The 18,218-nt window shown below is 38.2% G+C and overlaps 1 protein-coding gene across 2 annotated transcripts in view; it reads left to right on the plus strand.

Annotated features, from left to right (window-relative positions):
* The first annotated feature begins 13,479 nt into the window (after positions 1-13,479).
* The window catches only part of abcc6a (ATP binding cassette subfamily C member 6a), a 33,418-nt gene continuing 28,679 nt past the window's right edge, over positions 13,480-18,218 (plus strand). The window contains exons 1-3 of one of the 2 annotated variants that reach the window (XM_039689129.2): positions 13,480-13,746; positions 14,447-14,623; positions 15,069-15,194. In XM_039689129.2, the coding sequence (XP_039545063.2) occupies positions 13,705-13,746; positions 14,447-14,623; positions 15,069-15,194 (345 nt within the window). In that variant the 5' untranslated portion in view covers positions 13,480-13,704. The remainder of the gene's footprint in view (positions 13,747-14,446; positions 14,624-15,068; positions 15,195-18,218) is intronic. The other variant, XM_089133839.1, reaches the window with a different exon arrangement.

The following is an 18,218-nucleotide window of genomic DNA, read 5'->3' on the forward strand; positions in this document are numbered from 1 at the left end:
CTCGTTCATGCTGGTGGAAAGGGCACATTATGTCAGAGAAATGGTTTGTGGAAACAACCATAACAAACAAAGAACACTGTTTGTAAAGAATATGCATCACAAAATATTCCTTCTTGTGTATTTTAATACGTTGTTCAACATCTCACGGAATGGCCTATAGGTGGCACTCACACACAAATTAGTCCAAGTCATTTCGAAACAATACAGAAAACATTTGTCAATAGGACTGCTAAATTAACAGCTATTTGTTTTGTGTACATCATGTCCTATCTGTTTCTCCATTTTTTGCAAAGTTCTTTCAGTGGCTTAGACATAGACAATTGCCCTTTACATTTAGTTCGGGTCCTTGTGTATTTCAGCCTTTGTAATTAGTGGAACAGTCTTGTAAACCAGTAGGCCTACATATTTTTTCATTACACAAAGTCATTTTCATGGCGTGTAAATTGTAGGCGTCAGGTTTACAAGTGTAGAATGTGATTTTTCACCCAAGTCGCCGTCGGCCAGTAAATTCCATGGCTTCTGTAGCTTGCCTATGTCTTAGATTAAGGCATACTGCACATATTTCACTGCAGTGATAAAAATGGAGCATGGCCATCTGAGGAAATAAGTTGCTGACTGCTATGGAACTTGCGACTAGCAGGCAAACATTGAACTGTAGGTAGAAGTCGGCCTGTAAAGTCAGTGCTATGATTTAGTTGTGGGAATCTGATGCTAGATCAACATGACAAGACAATTTCATCTGTCAGCCTTTATGATGTAATGTCAAAAAAGAAAAAAAGAGGGAGATCAAACAATCGAGAAACCGCAGGATCTGAAATTTGAAAGTGAATAGAGCAGCCTTAGGGAAAAAAGTATTACACTTATATTTCAAATTAGTCATTTAAACGAGATATGTAAATCAAGATATCCATCATTTTGCGGTGTAGCCTATATAGAATAATAGCACTAGCAGAGGTTTGTGGTTAGAGCTAGCATTTAAATTAAACACCACAACTATATATTTTATGTTATTGGTATTTGACATCTTCAATGCTGAGTTGATAATTGGTTCTTGTCTATCTATAAAAGTCCTGCTGATGTTATTACCCAGAAAATTGTTTATAAAAGCAATAGGCCTAAGTGAGTGTCTGTAGGCATGTAACATGTCCACAAGTGTTGAAAGAAATGTGTTCACCTTCCAAGGCTCTGGTCAGACAGCCTGAGACATAGCTGTGGTGGAGTAATGTCTAAGTGCTTCAGGCCAGACTTAGTTTATTTGTTTGCACTGATGAGGGAGACGTGACAACTCTTGCCTTGATGGACTTTATGTCTAGGGCCATCTGATTTGTGTAGTAATAATTTTTATAAGTAGCTCACAATGCAATCAGAGAAGAAATCTCTCTATATTTTGCACATCCCTTTTATGATGCCAAAGTTCAAGGATGGTGACCAATAGTTGATTCATTTCAGGTCAATGGGTTGTTGCCAATTAATGCAAAATGCACAAAAGAATATACAGAATAAAATGTACTTTGAATGCTTTTGGATGAATGACAACTTTCAGTTGCTCAATATGTTGAGGTATAACCTCTGGAATCTTCTTGATTGTTTTTGAGGGAGCGATATGTGCAATTGTCTCACCAGATAATAAATGGAAGACTATTTTAATAGTTTCAACATCACCTGGTGTTGTATCACTTTGTCACAAATGGAGTTTGTAGCACTGTTTTTATGTGAATATTATTGATTGGCCACTATTCTGTTTACACACCTCCTGTTTAGAACACAGCTTGAGACCTGGAGCATGACGATGACACTAAGAAGGGTTGGTCACACTTTATATTGGGCGTTAAAAAAGTATTGCATGGTAGCCTACAATATTACTTTGTTCATGTTTTATTGCAAAACACTTTTGGTTATTGAGGTGGGAAGGGTCAACATTGTAATTATAGATGTGCTTAAAGAAATTAATTGCAGATGTAATTACATGCAGACATTTTAAAACATGCACAATAAGTGCATTGTATTACATGTTAGTCCATGTTAAAAACACTTAATATAAAGTGGGTTTGAAGGATTTAAAATCACCTGCGTAGCTCAGCAGACTCGAGGGAAAAACTGGTGCATATAATAGTCTTGTGGTCAGGAACTGGTACTTGCTTGTGCCTGTTATGCAACACTGGTCCAAGTCTAAAAATTGTCTCAACACTTTTTATTTTATAGTTGCTCAGTGGTATCCCCCTAGAAAAGACAAACCAGCTCATAAAAGCAACGACAACAGCACAAGAATCAAATTCAGATTTCAAAATGCATTGTCTCAGTAGACTCACACCTCTTTTTATAGTTCGCTATTTAAGCAGGGAGAGGAGAAGCTTTACCGCCAATATCGGAGAGTTTGCCCTCAGAAATGTTTCTTCTCAACTGCAGACCTTGTTAAACCACTCAAAAACAGGCTGCTCTTGCAGACTGTGTGAATTCAGCAGGCCGATGTAAGCTAATAGATGTCGCTGCGTTCGTCTGTGCTTTTTTAACAAGTCGACTACTGGGTAAAGTGTGTGGGGCTTGTCCATGTTTTGCATACGCACCTGGCTGTGGGGTGCATGCATGCTTTCATGTCCAGACAAACCTCCTTGTGGCTGGCTGGGATGAATCAGAATTCACAACGAGCCGGCAAACAAGCAATAGTCTGCATATCACGGACAAAATAATATACAGAAGTTATTACTAATGTTTAATTTTGACGAGATGATTCTGCAGATGTTGGGAAAGATGCCTTTAAAGGCCGCCTGAAATAAAAATGTTTTTTTAGCTTTTAAAATGAATATGTTAGCCTTTGGGCTGTCAAACGATTAATCGCGATTAATCGCATCCAAAATAAAAGTTTGTGTTTGCATAATATATGTGGAAGCACTGTATATTTAAGAAAAAAAATATTATTTATATATAAAATATTTATATTTATATATAATATAAATTATATATAAATCTATATACAGTATATACATTAAAATATTTCTTAAATATATACAAGCATGTGTGTTTATTTATATATATAAAATATTTATACACAGTGCACCCACATATATTATGTAAACACAAACTTTTATTTTGGATGCGATTAATCGTTTGACAGCCCTAGTTAGCCTTAAGGTTATGAATAAGCTGGTGTGTTTCACAACAATGACAAAATTCGCATTTAGGAGATAGGCCTAGAAGGGTTTAAAACTTCTGCTAAAATGGATCACAGATTTCTGTCAGGACCACTATTGTCAAATATGATTGACAATTAGCATACAGTTTGGATTGGCGCTAACAGAGCAGCAATAACCCCCCTTAGGGTAACCAACATGAATGTATGCAGATATCAATGATTCAAGATTTTAAAGTACGACAGAATTCGAGAATTTATTCTGATTCAAGGGGAATCAGAATGCCAAATCCTGATTGGGCGAGAGGAGGAGCTGGGGATGGAGGAGGGTAATTAGCTCCTGAGAAACGTGATAGCTGCTGATAATACTGAAGGAGTTTATATACAGTGATAGGCGTCATAATCCTATAGGTAGACATGGATCTGGTAAGAGTAAGCTAATCAGAGCTTGACTAACATGATGACCTGCCAGAACTGACGCTATACGCTTCATTTTTATTACATCACTATGGACTTCAGCTTCTCATCACATCTTCTGTCCAATCAAATGTTCTGTTGAATCTAAAGTGTCCCGCCCCCTATATGTTTTCTCCTCTCTACTTACAATAATTTGGTTAGTCACACATATTATTTGCATTTAGCATTGTTTTTTCCTTGCTGACTGGGCGAAAGTAATGGGCGAAAGTTTATGTAATGTAAATTGCATAAATTTATTTCGCTAATGGGTGAAATAAGTTTATGCAATTTACATTCAAATGCAAAATTTCAACTCTTGACAGCCGCAAGACCATGCCAAACGAAGTTAGTGCATGTTAGAAATCAGGAACAGTGAGAGAATATTGTGCTTGGTACGTTTTTCGCCCTCAAACCATTCTTAATTCTTCAGACAAAGTTTGAATCCCGTCTGTTAACAAATGACCTCAGTAGGTGGAGAGTATAGGCAGTCTTTTGTGGCTGTTCGAACGTTTGACAACATGAGCATCTAAACTGAAGCAATCCGGTTAAATGCATTTTTCGATTACCTCTTGCTTTAGACCCCATTTACACCTGTATTTATAGCGTCATCCACTTGCGATTGGATTGACAAAATGGCTTCTTAATACCAGGTGTAAACAGGGCCTGAGTTAGATTATACAACACTCGGAGATAGTAGTACTGTTCCAATCCAAAGTCTGATGTTTAAATGTTTAAAAGGTGCGATTGTGAGGGTAGTTTTTCCTGAAAACCTACAATTTTAATTTGCCATGACTGTCAGGGTGTGTCTGAAATGCCTGAGCATCTCTGTCATAATAGAAAACTGAAATATCTTTTTCTGGACCATTTAATGCAGCACAAGTGGACTCAAAACAGTGAGCTCATTGAACGGTGACTTCAATAACATCTTATTTTAAATCATGACCTAATGTTTTCTGTTTTAATGTGTTCAGAAATTCATACTGGAGGAAAACATCCTGATTTGTGAAGGCACTGCAAAAAATAAAGAAAGAGAGAAAAGGTTTTGCCCTGTTACAGTACTGTCCCTCCTCTTTTATACAGAGTGCTGCCCATCTGGAGGACAGCTGTGCCATTTGTCATAAACAAAACCAGTAAAAAAAACAAAACAAAGACAGTAACAAAGTATAATTTTGGAAAATACAAGTTTAAACTTTTTATGTTTAATAAAACATACTTTTTTGATATAGTCATACCATGACAGCTTTGTATTTATATGTATGGTACATTGGCATACTGTACTTATCAGAACCAGTGTAAAAAGTCTCAGTGCCATTGACAGTATAGACTAGAGTATAAAACCAAACCCAAAATGCTTTATTAATTTGAAACATTTTTAGAGCTCCATCTGATCCCAATTAGCTGTGGAAAGTATAAGAAAATAAAATATTCAGATGGCACTACAAAAAAATGTTGTTTTGTTAAACACTCTCGCTCATTGTGGAGAAACACTCATAAAGGACTCAGAGCTCCCGCTTATTCCTCAGTCCTGCAAATATATTTTTAGCCAAAGTACGCCAATAAACATTAAGTTGTGTTTGTGTAGCATGAGTCTGTACCACGAATTATGTCATAAATGAATGGATGTACGTCACTGAGCAGGGGTGAGTAGGTGGTATTCTACATTAGATTACAGGATAGGCTCCAGTAAGCTGTCTGCGGGCCGATCCCACGGATTTCCACAAGCTTCTATTTTCAGGCAAGAGGGCCTGCTTATAGTTTGTAAAAAGCCACAGCATCCTATTATATAAGGTTAAAGTAATTGGACGATGTTTACTCAAGGACAGTCTTGCCATAACATTGTCCTTCCTTTTGTTAACATCCGTAGCATTCAGATTTTCCATATGGTTGCACGTACAGGTCTCTGTGTGTCGATGGCTTTTGGAGTCTTCAATCAAGAACTCTTGACCTTGTGCCTGGTCTTTGATCTGGAGTTTGAGAATAAGATGCAATAGCCTTAATAACACAGTGATGCATCATTGATGTGGCCCACACATACTGCCTTCCTCCGTTCCTTTTTTAAATTACAATTCTCCCTTTAAAATCTGATTTGTTAATGGACCGAATGACAACATAATAGATAATAATTTTTGAGGAAATAAGTGGGTTTTTTTACAGTTGGAATGGAGGGCCACCAATGTTTTGTTTGGATTTTAGGGCATGCGGACACTTGACTCTAAGGATAATAATGTTACTTTAATTTCTTCAGGGGTTCTTAGGCCCATGTGGTCAATGAAGTTACTCAACCAGATGGAACTGGATAAATATTCTGAATCTGACTTCTGAACTGTAATTCTGCCTGAATCCCAATTATACACTGTTCGTTCGTTGGCCAGAGGAGAACTGGCCCCCAGACTGAGCCTGGTTTCTCCCAATTTTCCTCCCAAGTTTGGGTTTCTTGCCACTGTTGCCTTTGGATTGCTTAGTTGTGGACATTTAATATTCAACAATATTAATGATCTGCCTGCATTGAGACCGTCATATGAGCAGACACCACAGCGACTATATATATATATGGGGGTGTTTAAATAAAAAAAGACCTCATGATCTTCAGTTGCTTCCATACATATAGGCCTATAGATATGGGGGTGTAGGGTGTGGGCATTGTCGGGAAAGATGAAAAACTGTGGCTCTGATGTAAAGGTGTTACATTTGTTGATTGGCCTGCCATGTAGACTTAATTATATGGTGAGTTTATAGATGCATAAAATTAAGATACATTTTCGTTCAACCAGCCTAAAATTAGGAGACTGACTGGAGTGCTGAAAATCTTGACGCATCCACTTCCGGCGGTGTATCATCTCATCCAAAGGAATCCAGACAGAGGTACCCTCCATTTATAGTGTCTGCAACTTAGCAGGCGATTACTCTTCCTCTTGTGGTTTTTCTTTTGTGTTTACCGTGGAATTCAATCCATTTCATAACTACAAATCCCAGCAATACAAATCATTGTAAGGCAGGGCAAGATAAGACATGACCACAGGAAAATATAAACACTTTTTAATGACTTTTTAAAAATTAGCTCTGTTAAGACGTTCTAGCGAAGTTAGCAATATAAAACTAAATATTAAAGTAAGCAATATGTAAATTGCATGTAAAATACACTTTATAATATATGTTATTATCATTTTTGTGCGTGTTTCCATATTATAAGCATTGGCAGTTGTATTGACGCCTGGACTCACAATTCAGTTTGCAGAAAATCCTTGTGGCAACTGCCTCAGGAATAGAATGGCTAGCGGGAAACTGTGAGACATGTCTGTGGACGATAGGCCCGTCATAATCCTCATCAACTCAGCGAACTTTTCAGCGCATAAAGCCAGATGTTTGATCCCGCCTGAATCACGAGAAGAGGCAGACGACGTAGCAGGATGGAGGGAGGGGGGAGCGTGGCAGAAAACAACACAAGTCATAATTGCATGCGTAGGCTGACACATCTGGATTTACCACTCCTTGGCCCTTTGCCACAGACTTTATGATGGTTCTTTAAAAAAAAAAGAAAAAATATTTTCTTACTTCCTACCAAAAGCTGTGTCTTAATGGGTTTGGCACCTCTGTGGCCAGAGCTATATTTATCTGCACTGGAGAGAGTAGGTTGAAAATGACACCATTATATTCTCTAGACTGTTTTCGCTCCAGAGTAAATGAAAGGGAGAGAGATAGAGAGAGAGAAAGAGAGGGGCTGGTGTTTGACTGGTGTACCAATGCACTGGCACTATTTCTGCCAGTCTGGCATAGACACTCTGGTCTCTTTTGTATGCCAGCTCAACTCTTTTTGGCTGAAAGTGGCAACAATCCAACTTCGTTTGAACTCCTTTGACTTCTGCCACCTTTTCCACTAATGTTGAATCTCTGTCGAGACCATACAGCATTGTGCTAATTCTTGAAGCATATGAGGAGTAGATCCCACGTCCTGATTTTGCAGAGTTAGACTTGTTCCTTGGTCAACATATTCTGTTGATGCTGGAACAACATTCCTGTCCGAAGATTTGATGCTAACCATATCCCTACCCCATAAACCCATAAGTTAGATAACCCTAGGAGACAGTAGAGAAAGAAATCTCTGATGACCGAGGCACTCCTTAATTAAAATGTCTTTATTTAACAAATGACATGTCCTAAATGGACAAATTTAAAAAAGCCGCACGCATAGCGCATGGAGCCTTCTTCAGGGCATGGTGAAGCAGATAACCCTCCCATAAAAGATCAGGGAAATGATAGCCGAATACTGATGTAGAAGGACATAACCCTGGTTGTAAGCCTAAACGTGACATAAATGGTAAACGTGTCCCTCAAATCTAATTGGTTGATTGGAATGTTATTCCAGGATCAACAAAGATTGTATTTCATGAAATGGCGGATGTATGACACGCCAATTCGTATTTCCATTTTTGGCGCGCTATCAACACGCATAATCGCTTTTCAGTGTGTTTATGAATGCCATTGACTAAACGTTACATTACTGTATATAAACATATGACCTACCCCAACCCCGTCCCTAAATCGACCCGTCACTGGGGTTAATACCATTTATGAGTCTTCCCCTACCATCCTAGGTAAAAAAAATCGCTCCCCAGATGTAGATGTACATTTTACTTCGCTTCGCTCGGACATTTAACGGCGTAGACATACATGTGGTTAGCTCAAAATGCGTATAGATAACACGCTACTTGACTTGAAAGTGGCATGTATGTTTATGCAAAAGCCATTATGTCATGTTGGTACTTGGAGAAATCAGGTTCTGTGAGCAGATCCAGCATAAAAATGTCAGTATGTTAGGACATCACCATTGGATTTGTTAAAATCAGTTTCTCTAAGAATTTTTTGTCCAGAAAATTGCTCTATGGGTTAGTATAGATTCAGGAGTGCATAGTATCTTCATTTTGGTATCCTGACTATTTTTAGCTTCCCAGTCAACACCACAGACTAGTTATCCAACAGTTATAATGAAGTGAATGCCCTGGTGGTGTGAGCACACGACTTGATGCACAACACTGTATCTAGAATACCTTTGATGCACACAATTCAGCTTTGGGAAATAGTTTGGCCCCAACCCACAGCATAAAAAGATAATGACACTTTGACTTGTTTGGTTGTAAGACTGTTATTTAGCTGTCTGGTCTTGATTAACAAAAACAAAAGTGGGCAGCCATGCTGATTTGAGTATTTTAGTTGGGAAACAGATTGTTGTTTGCTCTCTCAGAGCTAGAAGCTACCTTCAAATGTGATCTTCAGTAACAGTAATGGGAAACATTTTTTATATTTCATGAAGTTTTTTTAAGGCTCATTTTTTACTGCCATAAGTGCTGTGCTCAAAACTAAACCGAATGAGATGGTCATTGTTGTTTGGAGTGCTTTTGTCAATCCCCTGGTGGATTCATGGTTGACCAGGAAGAATGCATCAATTCATCTCTCTCTGTTTAGTTGTTCTGACAGTATAATGGTATGTTTGTGCAATGTTGGCTTTTCTATAGGTGGTCTGGTCACTGAAAGCCTAAGAGAGAGTCGATATGCAACTGAAAAGTGTGTGAGTTTTATAAACATTCATACATGAAAGCAGCTCTCAGAATGTTAAAAAATGTTTCAGTGTTGTTTTGCAACATTAGTTAAAGGGATAGTTCACCAAAAAAGAAAACCATTTAGAACCAGGAGTCTTGCTATTTTCATTTCTGACCACAACACCACATTGCTTCATAATGACTTCAAAATAATTGGAAAAACATCTTGAGTTTGGTCATTTTGCATTAGTTCTTGCTTGATTTGTGAGCTTAACTAAAGACAATGAAAACTAGCAAACCAGGACTGATTACATCTCTTTCCTTTGCGCCTCCTTCCAAGTCATTACAGCCATGAGCAGTGAGGCTTCTTGCTATATTTTATCACTTTCTCTGAGTGATTTACAGGCTCTTCTGGTCATTAGGAATGATTCTTGAAGATCTTAGACTTGGTAAAATCAATGTATGTGAGAAATGAGTCTTGTTATTATCATCTTTATTATGAGATTTAAGAAGAATAGGACCTGGTGGTGCAAAAGAACCATCTTCTAAGAAAAGCCTTGATATATAAATATTCTCTCACCTTGAAGGATAACTCAAAACAGCTTTCCTCACACACATGACTGGCCGTTTGTGGGAAGATTTGACCATCCATCGTTTTTTCCATGTGTCTGCAGAAGCTCCTTGACTGAGGTCGACCTAAAACTAAAAATTTCCATCAGTGTACGGGCCTTTTCCAGAGTTTCTGTTGGACTGATGTTACTTCTTAACAGACTACTGAGAGCTTCAAAAGAGACAGACATAATATAAGTCTGACCGTGTGTTTAACTTGTGCCAGTCAAGTAATACAAACGTGTGTGTGAGAATGTCTGGGTGCCTATGTGAATGAGTTCTTGTGTGTGAAAATGTGTATTGCATTGCGTGAGTAGATCTGTCTTAAATCTATGCCTCAGTGCATTACTCTTGGTCTATTTCTAGGAGAATGCTTGAGCACTTCTCGTTTAAACACACTTGACCCATTTGACATGGCAGCCAGATGCAGGACTGCAGTTCTCGCATGTTCTGCTTGAGAACAAATATACAGCAAGACTTTTTATAATATGACACGTCTAGCCAATAAGGCCAATAGTTTTCTGCACAGATATACTGGATATATTTGTGCATTAAATCTGTGTACAAACATTTTAATAATAATAATAAAAATAGTAATTATAATAATAATCTCAGTAATTTATAACGGTTTTCTCTGTACTCAGAGCGCCTTACACATGGAAGGGGGAATCTCCTCAACCAACACCAGTGTACAGCATCCACCAGCATGATGCGACGGCAGCCATATTGCATCAGAACCCCCACCACACACCAGCTTGCTGGTGGAGTGGCGAAATCCAATCAGTGTATATTATATATGAGGATGATTAGGAGGCCATGATGATGGACAGAGGCAAATTTGACCAGGATGCCAGTGTTACACCCCCGATTTTTAATGACCACAGAGAGTCAGGACCTCGGTTTAACATCTTGTCTGAAGGATGGCAGTCTCCCTATCACTATACTGGGGCATTAGGACCCATACAGACCACATCGTGAGCACTAACACCTAACACCTCTTCCAGCATCTGCATCCAAAATTGCATACTTCCCTACTAAATTGTTGGTGAAAAACAGTATGTGACAAAAGTAGTATGTTCACAGTACTCATAACAGAGTAGGCAAAAAGTACCTGGGTAATATTACTTCTTCCAGTGAGATTCTGAAGTGTGCATATGTTGGACACGTTACTATCCCATGAGGCCATGGGAGAGGATTGGCAGTGAAGCAATGTAACTGACTCTGGTAGGTCACATGATAATGACAACATGCAATGTAATGCATCCGGATTAGATTCATACTACACTCATTCATACAATATACTTTTTTTTTAGCTGTCGTGAAGTAATTACTTATTTAGAATAAGTACCTACTCAAGCAAGTATGTGATTTCAGATTCAGCCAATGTTTTTCCAGGAGGTCCCCCATCCAGGTACTGACCAGGCTCAACCCAGCTTCAGTGGGCAAACAGTCCTAGGCTACAAGGTGACAGTTATGGCCTTGGTTTTCACCAAGAAATTACGATTCATCAATAAGTTATTTATAAATGGTTTATTTTACTAATTTTGAAGAAAATTTTTGAAGCAACTGAAATCACATACTCATTGTTGGGTATTGCCCCACTGAATGCCGATTCTTTATTGTGCTTAACCGCTTCAGTACTCTGATCAAGGAGTAGGAGTCATCAGATATTTTCCACCTTTTATTTCTGTACAGGTTTTCACCATTAAAACATATGAGCTATGCTTTTGAGGTAGTTAAGTTTCTGCAATAAACAAATAAACAAACATAAATAACTAAATGTTAATCATACATACTCACATAGAGTTGTGATAAATGGCACATTAACAATTAAACACTTTTAACAGTTCTCTCTCAGTGAGTTTAGCATAACAGAAATAAGAAAACAGAAGATAACAGAGCATATAAAACTTAAAGGTATATTATACAGCGTCCTCGTAGTATTAAAGTATGAGTATAATATCTTATATAGATGCATGAACATAACTAAACGAGATATATCCGAAAATATCCACATTAGCCATAAAGCTATGGTGCGTCTTCCACGTGCGTCACACGCGTCTCACGCGACAAACTAATGTACAGAAAGATCGCGGAACACCCGCGGCTTACAGACTTAATGTTTAAGATAAACATGCAATATTATAAATATAGTCAGGAAATGAACTTACTTCGTCAAGAACTTTCCCTGCACTCAGAAATACTGCACGACTGGAAAAATACGTCATACTCTGACTGCGCTGTATACACAACTTAACCCCGTCACTTCCGCTCAAACAGCGTCCAACCAAATTGCGTACTACTACCCACATCCCACATACTAAGTATTCTACATAATACACTCTGTAAATATAAACTACAGCAGTAGATAATACTTAAACCTAGTAAAGAATTCACAACACTCATGGTGGCCTTAGCAAATCATTTGTGAAGCCATTTTGTATCTATTGCGTGAGAAATTGAATAACTAGGCTAATTAACCCAACAAAAATGTATTTGAGTATCAATTAAAATAAAATAAAATTGCCGAAACGCTGCCTATAAGTACTGCTGGTTATTGTGTGTACTATTTAAAAACAATTTATTGTGTTTTAAATGTTGTTGTTTTTTTTTTTACATTCACTTTGGAAGTAGGCTACAAATAGACAACAATGCCTTAAGGAGGCTTGGACTGCCAACCTGAAGCTGCTGCCGCGATTTACACTATTGGATGTTAATATCCAATATAGGATATGTCTATAGTTTGTTCCTGCTTCTTTTTTTACATTCTGAATTATATATATAAAAATGTTTTTATTTATAATCGAATTTCACTGTATATAGCCTAAAGTATGAAAGAAATGTATGTAGCCTACATTTTTAGAATAACTAATTTCTATATTAAACATATTAATGCGCCATCGCATTTGCGACTCTCCTATGCTCCCACCGGAGCAATTTCAAAATGACGGCTGTGTGAAAGCAGCGTACAGAATGTGTTAAAAAGACCATCAAAATAAAGTGAAACCATAAATGGTTTAGCCTAGGTTCCAGATTTTATGTGTGGTGACAGCTTCCACAATTGTTTATTGTTCAAAAGTGAAAGTAAATGTGCTTAAAATTTCTCAACAATATTCCAGTAAAGTTGTATTTAATGTAGGGTCATAGTTTTGTTAATAGTGTCCATATATGAAGGCATGTGATTGTCTAGCTTCTAGAAAGTGACATTTATTTTGCTGTCATGAAGTTGATCACTTGGAAGCTCCACTGGCCTATGGTATAAACTGGCAACTGAAAGATTGTGGAGTCAAACTCCACTAGATTTAAGGCAAGGTTGGAACTGAACTCCAGGTTGGACTGAGTGTGTATAAAAAGTGTACAGTATCTCACATTGGACAAAAACGCATACCTCAAGGTAGAGTGTGGTGCTTGGTTGTGTGTGCGATCTTACTAAGTGTTTCTCAGGTACATGCAGGAAAAGTGAAAAATAGCACTTCAATAAAGACGGACAAATAGCACTGGAGCGCTACTAGCGCTAGCACTTTCTGCATTTGGACTGAAGTGGAGGTGACTGCTTGGGGGAAAATGAGATTGATTGTGTTTTATATGAGGCAAAGGGGGAGAGGCGCATGTTAAGGGTTGAGTCTATGTTTTTCGGGTGGTGTCTTAAAGTTTTGCAAAACCACATTACTGTTTTGATAAAGAACCTAAAGTACGTGGGAGTATAGAGAAGGCGGGAGAGACAGAGAGTTTAAAGAAGACTGCTGGGAGGAGAGAGTGAATATAACCACCCACCTAAGCAACTGTTAGACTGGTGGTCAAAAAGCAGACACGTCCAGACACTCTCAGAAACAAGGAGTGACAAAAGTGAATAAGGGAGTGTGTGAGATCCCAGGAAGGAGGGAGAGTTTGACTCAGGCACAGCACAGAGTGACAGAACAGTCTAAAGAACCAGGATACACAGCAGGGATAAGTACATCCTCAGGACCAGACGAGTGAATGGATACCTTTTGCAGTCTAAGTGGACTTGACCCACTATGGGTGAGCAAACCTCTAATATTGAATATTACTCAAGAATATAAATATATATGTCATTTTGTTTGTGTCACATACCCATAAAGAGTTGTTATTTTTTATGTGTGATATTTATATTGAAATTTCTCTGGAAACATTGTATGTTGCCAAGAGCGAGAAAACCAGAATATATCTGTTTTTTGTATGACTTTTCGATTATTTGATTATTATTATTTATTATGTGTTGAATTAAGTTCAGATGATGGTGATGCATTGTGGTTAATATTTAGAATGTGATTAATTTGACCTGACATTACATATTTTCAACAAACTAGCAAATAAATGTACAATTTAACTGATCTGTTCATTCAGTTACATTACATTTCAGTTACATGATTTAGTCCAGTCTCAAGTCTTTAATAAGTAATTCAATCTCAGCTGTCTCTAACCCATTCATATAAAGAGTCAAGATAAAGTCAGTGATGAGCTTGGCCATGATAAGCAATAAAAAAAAATAAGAAAAATTGACCAACAGGGTAAACAAAGCACAAAATGTTCAAAATTATAACCTAATTTATATATAAATACCTGGTTTCTCTGTGGAGAGGGTTTGAATCAAGACAATATCTGGTTTTCTGTGGAGAGGGTTTGGATCAAGACAATATTGATCCACTGAAAGAATGAAGACTTGTTGAAAAGTTAAGCACACCCTGTTCTTTATCTCCAGGACTGGAACCAGACATGGTACACGCATAACCCTGAACTGAGCAATTGCTTCCAGAACACAGTCCTGGTGTGGGCTCCATGCATCTACCTGTGGGTCCTCTCTCCATTCTACTGCCTTCATCTCTACTGCCACGGCCGAGGTCGGCTGCCCCTCTCTTCACTCTGCAATGCCAAGCTGGTGAGGCAGACCGCTACGACCTGTTAATGTTATACAAGCCTGTCCGGGTCTCAAAAGTACCAGCTTTGTGGTCTATAAAATTCAAACCAGAATGTCAAAACAAAGTGAACGTGGTGGTCTGGGTAGACTGAGGGGTCGAGTTCACGCTTTAGTGGCCGAGGAAGACAGTAAAAGAGAGAGTGGTGTGTGTAACCTCAGTTTGTGGTGTGAGTGTGGTTAGCACTCTAGTGAGCTGTGATGTCACTTTTCACTCTTCCGCTCTAAAACTCTTTTGTTTGAAATACAGTTGTTTCTCCGTTTGTTTAGAGCCACACAGATTCCAATCCAGTCTTATCATAATGTAAATCGCACCTCTTCTCTACAGTCATTGACCACCGGAGATTCCGGGAGAGTGACTCAAGTTCTCACTCTGATATGAATTGTATTCCTCTTTGCTCTTTTACAGTTGTTGGGGTTTTTCTTGGCATCCTTTGGCTTTGTGGAATTCTTCTACATCCTGTTGGAACGAAGACAGGAAATCCAGCAACACCTTGTCTTCTTGATCAGTCCTATCATACGCAGTCTGACCGTGGTAATGTAAACTCTAAGTTCCAAATTGTATGAGAAAAACGTAGCAGTGCAGGCTGAAATCAGCGCGAAAAATTGTGTAGAACTGTTTATTGAAGAAAAAGTCGGCCCCAATCGGTTGTTTTAACCAAATCAACAATTCAGGGTTTTATTGCTTACCTTTCTACGTGTAATCTTAGAATTTTGTCTTAGCATGGTAAAGATTGGTGCCCAGGCTTGAGGTGTGGTCTCATTTGCCATGATAAAAATCCAGTCATTTCAATAGGAATCTAGGAATTCCTATCAGGATTGATATGATTCCAGAGGATCAGGAATTAGGCTGAAAGATTTCCACGAGTAGACTTTGCAACAGGTTCAAGTCGCTCGCCTGAATTCACTGTGTTGTGCAAAAGAAAGCTGCTTGGTTTGAAAGTGACCTCTATGTGAGCTGTGCTTCTTACATAACAACACCAAAATTTTAATTAGACCAAAATATATTTCCATTTTGGTCTGGACTGGTTAACATAATAGCAGTGTTTTGGTGTTTCAGGTTTGCCAGCATAACGTAAATTATATGCTAATGTAGGGTTTTAGCTTGTGACGCCAGTTGGCTTTGTTTTTCTTTTAGAATTGGTTGACCAAAGAGGTCCTTGCTGGTGAAGCTAGATAAGAAATGAGAAGAAAATGTATGTACGTCTGACATTAGACAATCTGTCAAACATCTCAACAGATTAAAGAGGTAGATTGGCTCACTGTTGTAGAATTTCCATTTATTCAACAGTGTTTTGATTCAAAGGATCTTCATCAAGTGGAACTGTGGGAATATGCAGCAGTGTGTGGATCTTTAGTTTCATTTGTGATAAGCTAGTTAAGAACATCAGCATCCGATATTAGGAACCAGTAGCCAAAACATAAGCATATATCTTAAGGATGGATGTATCAGCCCACATATGGAAATATATATTAAAGATTTAAAGGAGTAGTTCACTTTTAAAAAAAACTTTTGCTGATAATTTACTCACCCCCATGTCATCCAAGATGTCCACGTCTTTGAAAATTATATGGATTTTCTCCATATAATGGACTTAATTGGGAACCAAATGGTTCAAGGTCCAAATGAGAGTTTTAGTGCAGCTTCAAAGGGCTTTAAAGGACACCAGATGATGAATAAGGGTCTTAGGACCCTTAGCATTTTGATCAACGAGTTTGAACAGGAAAGTCATGAATGCTCTGAACCCCATTGAAGTCCATTATATGGAGAAAATCCTTTCTTTTTAATTTCTTTTCGACTGAAGAAAGAAAGACATGGCCATTTTTTGGATGACATCGGGGTGAGTAAATTATCAGCAATTTTTTTTGTTTTTAAAGTGAACTACTCCTTTAAGCTTTATTCATTCCACACCTACATTCATTTCACAACACACCTGCTTATGTTTGTAACTAACCCCTAACACAGCAGGATCTTTTTTCATCTAATAGACTGTGACATTCTGAGGTAAACTAGGTTAGGGGCACACCTACACATGGCCTAATGAACACAATCTCATCATCACCTTCTGGGCTCCAGACCAGTCTCATGACCCATCTGTGGTCTCTTCAGACACCTAAGTCAACATTGGCTAGTGACAAAGTAAAAACACTTAAAGAGTTAAACAGTGTGATCGTGTCCTTAAACGGCCCCTTCCTTAACAGATTGTGATCTTAATTGGTCAAAAAGTGAAATAAAGCAGTCTCATAACTTGGGCAGGGGCTGGAGTGTAGGTAGAAATGCTCAATAGCAATTTTAGAGATTTATTATGAAGGTGCATAAATATTGCTTTTAATATTTAAATGTTGATTCGCTGCTTTGCTCAACCTCCTTTACCACCTATGGGTTTTCTTGGATAATATTTGGGCTCATGTAATGAACAGTTTAGAGAGCAACAACCACCACAATTCTATTGAACCTAGAGGGGGAATTTGCTAAGAGCACCCCGCCAATTGCAATTTATTTATAACACTGTCTGGATTGTTGTAGCACCTGATTTACTAGGAACACCATAAACTTGCACAAATCTGTGCCAAACGCAACTGGCAATGCGCAATTCTCTATCTTCAGGTTAGTTATGAAACCTACCTAGTTTGAGGAAGATACATCAGACTTTGCTGGGACTATATATACCATCAGTCCACCAGATTCAGAGACCTGAAATGTCTTTTCGGGTCTCTGAATTTTTGCTTTAACAAATTTGATACAGACCTTTAACCATGGGCTGTGGCCACTACACATACCTTCAATATTCAGATTAGTGATCCATCAATATTGGTTTTTAATGGTACAGTCTTACATTTTTATATCTGGCCACCCTCAATATTGAATTTGATATTGTTGTCTGGAGCTCAAGTCTTTATCTACCAATCATAAGCTGCTGCCGGTTTCAATGTGTGCTCTCATTTAAGCTGCAGGAAGCAGATCTGTCTCTGTCTTCTATCACTCTTAACTCTCCAGTATAATTGCTAGCTTTGGCTTTGACGTGAAGTCAACATCAACAATGCAGATGTTACATGTGGTTTACATGTTCTGTTTCCAGGTAGCGCAACAAACCTCCGCAGGCGTCTTTCATTAGGACGTGATTAAGGGTTCCTTTTAAAGGTTTCACCTCATTTCTCTGGGGTTATTTGGTTTGGTTTTGAGGAGGCGTCTTTGGATCCAGTCCTGATCTGTCTGTACCGCACCAGGAGGCTGCTTTTGATGTAATCAAAGGATGTTTTTGCACTACCTTGGAGATACTGCAACAAATTAACATCACATCAAGCTTGGGATCGGCAAGAACCGCTGGTTGACACAGTCTGGTTTTGAGACATGCAGAATGTCACATTTTTGGATGAAGAAAAGACACAGAAATTAAGAAAGATGTGGGTTCAACATTGCCACAATTTACATAGGCTATGTTGTTTTATTAGAGGAGACAGCTGTGGTGGTAGACAGGAAAAATTCCAATATAACTTGACCAAAACAACTGAAACAAAAACGAAGCAAATTTAATGATGGATTAGTCTTCATGTCATC

This window comes from Pimephales promelas, chromosome 8, assembly GCF_988280905.1.
Source record: "Pimephales promelas chromosome 8, fPimPro1.hap1.1, whole genome shotgun sequence".
Taxonomy (NCBI): Eukaryota; Metazoa; Chordata; class Actinopteri; order Cypriniformes; family Leuciscidae; genus Pimephales; species Pimephales promelas.